Here is a 6,287-nt window from a genome sequence, read left to right as displayed (position 1 = left end):
TAGACCCTTGCATGAGTTTGATTCAAAGACTTTGCAGACACTCTTGCCTGAGATTCCTTCATGGGTAAAAAGTCCTGACTCTGAGAGGGTGGGTTTCGTTTCGTCCCTTTTCAATTGATTCTCGTCTTTTGCTTTGTTTACAGTAGTTTGTATTACAATAAGTCTTTAGAAGCTAGTACTGTAAGAATTTTTTTGAGAAAAAGGATGAAGTATAGCTGATAACCCAGCCTATCTACATTAACTAAATGGTTGTTACATTTATAAAACCATACTTCCAAGTTCAAAAGTGTAGTTTTAACAAGTTCTTAAAACTACATCCCACAAAACATATCCCCCTATACAGAAGCTAAACATAAAAGACATAACAGGTAGCTTCTCCCAAAGTTTAGTACCGTAAAATTATGGATACTCTACAATTTTGATCTTATAGCGGATCCTTAATTGAATATTTGCTATTGGAACTTCACCACATATTTAATTTTCAAGGATTTTGGACCTTTTTTTTTATCTGTCCAACATTGTAATGTTGGTGTACCTGGATACCACTTAACTAAGCCCCTTGGTGAAATAAACATGTTATTACAGAGGAGTTATTGAGTTCCAAGCTTAGGCAAGCTGTGCTTTTCAAGGCTGTTATATATGAGTAAACTTGGATTGTTTCATGTGGAGTTCAAACTTCATTTTGAGTGTTTTGCTAATGTGGAATAATAAGTATTTTTGTTGTCAACCAAAGAAAATTGATGCACTGTTTAGTATGTTTTATACTTTTATTTTCTTGAGAGATTATGAATAATTTTAAAGGTTGCACCACAATAATTTGAAAACTCGCATCCCATAATTAAAACCTAAAAACTCTTTTTAAATAGTAACATATATCTATATTAAGATACAAACCGCGTAATAGGATACACTAACTGTTATATGAGATACATTAACCCAACAGATACATATATAAGATAGATATTTCCTATAGCTGCATCAGATACTGTAAGATGCTGGATGTAGTGCTGGATGAAATGTTATCTACTTATAATTCATCACAATAAGTTGGGAACTTATAATGAAATGTACAACAGCACACATGGTGTTCACAGGATACAACCAAGGTCAGTAGTGGGGTAACACTTTGCTGGAGAATATTATCACTAACAAAAGTATGTGTTGTTTTGTTCAAGGGTGAAACCTGGGAGTCAACATGTAGCAATAATAATAAATCACTTATACAATGAACAAGCAGAGAAGGCATCCAGTGCCTACATGGTGTCCTCAAGAACAAGATTGCTCATTTGTGAGATAACTGGTTGCTGTTGTTTTTGTTTTTGGACATTCTGTTGTCTGCGGCTCTTGTCAATAAATAATTTAATTTCTATCGTAAAACATTTCACAAATTCGTTTCATATCAAAAGAAAATTTCTCCAGGGTATTGTTATAATATCTCTTTTGTCGGATCATTGTTACCCAGAACATAATTTGTGGTTAAGACAAGTGCATTTGGCTTCCTTTTCCCTTAAAGATTGACTGCTGATGTTCTTTATGATTTTTTATGCAGGTTGACTGGATGAATAAATTTGTTTATGATATGTGGCCATACTTGGATAAGGTTCTTCCTCTTCTATATGTATAGTTGCTGAAAAAGTTGCTGAAATATATTTCTAGAGGAAGTTATAGTGATTCTCCAACATCTTAATTATCTTCATTTCATAAATGGCTATGAACAGGCAGTATGCAACACCATACAAAGCTTGGCGAAGCCAATTTGATCAGTTAACACTTGGTAGTCTTCCACCTATAATTCATGGTGCGTATCTCGGTGATCATTGCTATGTGTAGAAAATTTGTAATCTGTACTGGCAAAATAATTGTGCGTATTATTCTTGCGTACATGATGTTTTTGAGTATTTCAAGTCAATTTTGTTTTCCTAGGAACATCTTTAACTCAGATTTTTCAGGCCTTGGTGGTTTCTTTTTATAATTTTTTGATATATTATTTTTCTACTTTTCATGCTGGAAGTAGCTAAATTGTTTGTTCGTTAAACTTAACAGGCGTTAAAGTCATTGAAGTTCAAGAGAAAGCATTAGTTATTGAGCCTGGGATCCGATGGGCTGGTAATTGCAACATAACCTTGACTCTGAAGTTGTTGTCATTTAAAATAACTGTACAGGTGAGTCCCTAATATCAGAGTTTTCATGGTACTTTTGCTTCAGATACATTCAATTCATCTTCTAAGACATCATTTGCACTTTCTTTTTTCTTTTAGTTGTTGGATCTACAAGTATCTTTGGCACCACGTGTTACTCTAAAGCCACTAGTTCCAAGCTTTCCATGTTTTGCAAACTTGACGGTTTGCTTAATGGAAAAGGTAAATTCTTTTATTCCTTTAGGATTTTCTTTCTTCTTATTTTTTTTGCAAAATCTTGCGATCATTGATCTTGTTCTGTTTATTATTTAAGCCACAAGTTGACTTTGGACTTAAATTACTTGGTGGAGATCTCATGGCTATTCCTATCCTATATCGGTTTGTTCAGGTACTTAATTATATTCTAGCATTTTATTTTTTTCCCCTTTGAGTGAATCTAGTATCTTATTTTAACTATTTTATTACTGTGGAGCTTTACTACCATAGTTTGTTTAACTCTCTTTCTGATGAAAACATTGAAAAGTAAACAAACATCATAAACCCTAAAAAGTGAGAGACAAACCAGAGTACAAAATATACCTTACTGAAAGCTTCTATCTATAAGATGAAGTAACTCTAAAAAAGACATTTTGTGGAGGAAAATAAATGACGGAAAGGAATCTGCTTTCAGATACCGACTGAATGAGACAAAAGTTTTTGACCATGAATTCATTTACTCATTTGAGTATCACTGAAATAAAACTAGAGTACAAATACCGACTGAATGAGACAAAAGTTTGTGACCATGAATTCATTTACCCATTTGAGTATCACTGAAATAAAACCTAGAAGGAGTTTATTTAAAAAAAAACTGTAAGAAAAGAACCTGCTTTCAGATATTTTGTGGCTTACATCATGTTAGGGTAATGAAAGATCTGAAGCTATTTCATTGGGTTGTCTAACTCTTTCATGTGATACTTATAGGACATGGTTGCTGTGCAAATTTCAAATCTTTATCATTGGCCGAATATTCTGGAAATACCGGTCCTAGATAATGCTAGGTAAACATTCGTATTCAATTTCGTTTAACAATTCATTATATTATATTTCTTCTATGCACTGGATGATGTGGTAAGACTGCTTGATTATCACCTGGGCTCATGGGTTCTTTGATTTATAACATCTGATGTTAACAAACTATAAGTAAATATACAGCTCAACTATTAAAGTGAATATGGAGTTAAAATTTTTAGCAGTATGCGTATGTATTTTCTTTTATGAGAGTAGGGGGGAAATTATGTAAGAGGGCATTTTGTATTTCCGGTAGGTTGTGCATGGCCAAATTTACGTTGTTTGACTCGCACACTTCTGTTGTTACTACTTCATAAATTGAGCTTATTCTATATGTCATAATTTTACCATTTTATCATTACACTTCACTCCTAGAAATATTTTTGCTGACTTATCAATTGTCATATTCTGTCTTCAACAATGAATTAGATGAAAAATCCTCTGAGGCACTTCACTAAATTCTTCCATCAAATCTTCACCGAGTATCTACTAAATCCTCCATATTGCCCTACTCATGTAAGCTTTAGATGGTCTTGCTTTATGCTTGACATTTGTTCTATTAATATAAAATATGAAGAATCCCTGTTTGCCCTCATTTTTGGTGCTCTTTCTTCTAAGTTTGTTTGAGTTTTGGACTAGTATCATGGATTTGTTTTTTAAATAATTGTGGAGTTTCCAAATATTTGGACTTGTATTTCTCCAAGTGTATCATATAGGAAAATTATTTCTTGAATTCTTAATATCATCCTCTGATATGTTCAATTGTTATCTTTGCAGTGAAGCCACAAAAAGACCTGTTGGCATATTACATGTAAAGGTTGTGCGTGCATTTAACCTCCTGAAAATGGATTTTCTTGGTAAATCTGATCCATATGTTAAACTCAGTTTGAGCGAAGAAGGACTTCCTTCAAAGAAAACTTCAATTAAAATGAGCAATTTGAATCCTGAATGGAATGAGAACTTCAAGCTCATTGTGAAGGATCCAGCAACTCAAGTCCTTCAGCTGCATGTCTTTGACTGGGAAAAGGTTTAGTTCCCTGTATGCGTCTTATCTTATTTTGGCTATCTTGAGAGTAGCTATTGTAAAATATGAGGAAAATTTTAAATCTTTAAAATTCCAATTCTAAAAAAAATATTATTTTCATATTCATGTTAATTTGTTTACACTGGTAGAAAAATTGTCATTATTTGCAGAGTAGCATTGCTTGAGGATAAGCAAATACATCTCATAATTGGCTTTCTTTTATACTTCTTTCAGACTAGCTACCGAGATGCATAATGAAGTGAATTTTCACACTGAACCGAAAATTCCCAGTCTAAAGTAGACTTCTCAAATTCTTTCCACAGCAACACCATCTGTCTGACCTATTGATTCAGAAAATTAAATAATATTCTCCTATATATTTGGAATGAAAAAGGAATACAAGTAAACGTTATTCTGAATCCTGAAGCTACCTTGTGCAGGTAAAAATGCATGATAAGTTGGGAATGCAAGTGGTTCCACTTAGTTTGCTCACTCCTTATGAGACGAAGGAGTTCACCCTTGATCTTCTTAAGAACTTGAATCTTCCACTTAGTTTGCTCACTCCTTATGAGACGAAGGAGTTCACCCTTGATCTTCTTAAGAACTTGAATCCTAACGATCCTCAAAATAAAAAGAACAGGGGTAAGATTGTGGTGGAGTTGACATTTGATCCTTTTAAGGAAGAAAGTGGCAAGTTCAGTGGAATTTTAGATGGAGACGGTCACAGCAGCATTAGGCTGCCTGAAGAAACTTCATCAAGTGGTGGTGGTGTTCTTTCTTTAACAATTGAAAGTGCCGAAGATGTTGAAGGAAACCATCACAGCAATCCCTATGCAGTTGTCCTCTTCAGAGGAGAGCGTAAGCAAACTAAGGTATGCTCAAACTAGCAGAAGGCGTAGTCGAAGAATTTAAGTTGTTTTTTAAAAAAAAAATTATGTTTATCCATCTATGAATTCATAAACTCTGTCATATCATGTACTGTTGAAGTGTATGTTCTTGTTCATGACATGCTCTTAAGAATTTTAAATACAATGCAAATTTTCTCTCTCTCCTTTATATCTTATATTTGTTGATTTCCACTATATTTGAAAACCAATGCTCTTACTAGTGCTTCCTCTTAACAATTATGCAACTTTGATTCCAGTTGATCAAGAAAACCAGAGATCCGAGATGGAATGAAGAGTTTCAGTTTGTGTTGGAGGAGGCCCCAATAAACGAGAAGATTCACATTCAAGTGATGAGCAAGAGAAAGGGTTTCAACTTCTATCCAAAGGTTTGTAAAACAAATGATTCTTATGCCATCAACGTATATTTGTAGTCTAGTTTTACGCCAAGTTTATATATATATTTTTTACACGCATCGATCACAGGAATCATTAGGGCTTGTGGATATCAATCTCACTGATGTTGTAAATAATGGACGGATCAATGAGACGTACCATCTTATTAACTCAAAGAATGGAGTGATACACGCCGATATCAGATGGAGCACAGTTTGAAAGTCTGGCACAGCGTGTTGTATTGAATTCCATGTAGATAATTCTGTCCTTGATGAACAAGTAATTATTTTCATGAAAGGCTAGGGAGCTAAAACATAATAGAAACCTTTTCCTGTACAAAGCAAATATTGTGTAGAATGAATTATGTGATGCACCAGCAAATACTTCATCATTCACCATATTGCTATGAAGAGAGAGCATATTGCTCCTCGTACAAGTATTTTTATGGTTACGATGATGTTCGTTGAAATTCTGTGTTATGATTTTGGCGCTCTGTTTCGTGAAAGCTATGGCTAATTGAAAAACTATCTGAATCATTGTAGCTTGCAATTGGAAACCTTTGGTGGTTGTGCGAACCTGTTCTTTTCTTTACCTGTGTTAGGTGGATCCTATAATTGCATCATTATTACTCCTGCATAGGCTTTCCTCATAAATGCACTGACGAAATGGTGGAAGTTATGGTTGTACCTTCTCCTTTGGAGTGAAGTTATTCGCATATAATGTCATAGAGTTCAATGAAAAAGGAAATAGTTAATTGCTTTAGTGCAGAAATTTTGTAAGGACCCGTTTGGATCG

At 34.0% G+C, this 6,287-nt stretch overlaps 1 protein-coding gene across 1 annotated transcript in view; it reads left to right on the top strand.

The window, feature by feature from the left end:
- The window catches only part of LOC109836314 (synaptotagmin-3-like), an 8,167-nt gene extending 2,224 nt beyond the window's left edge, over window positions 1-5,943 (top strand). The window contains 12 exon segments of the mRNA XM_020404174.1: window positions 2-88; window positions 1,550-1,600; window positions 1,719-1,753; window positions 1,755-1,798; window positions 2,044-2,162; window positions 2,259-2,360; window positions 2,452-2,526; window positions 3,102-3,178; window positions 3,966-4,215; window positions 4,653-5,084; window positions 5,357-5,485; window positions 5,583-5,943. Of these exon segments, the coding sequence (XP_020259763.1) occupies window positions 2-88; window positions 1,550-1,600; window positions 1,719-1,753; window positions 1,755-1,798; window positions 2,044-2,162; window positions 2,259-2,360; window positions 2,452-2,526; window positions 3,102-3,178; window positions 3,966-4,215; window positions 4,653-5,084; window positions 5,357-5,485; window positions 5,583-5,711 (1,530 nt within the window). The 3' untranslated portion in view covers window positions 5,712-5,943.

The sequence above is a fragment of the Asparagus officinalis genome, chromosome 4, assembly GCF_001876935.1.
Source record: "Asparagus officinalis chromosome 4, Aspof.V1, whole genome shotgun sequence".
NCBI classification, from domain to species: Eukaryota; Viridiplantae; Streptophyta; class Magnoliopsida; order Asparagales; family Asparagaceae; genus Asparagus; species Asparagus officinalis.
Note: the sequence above shows the minus strand (reverse complement) of the source record. Positions and strands in the feature narration are given on the sequence as shown.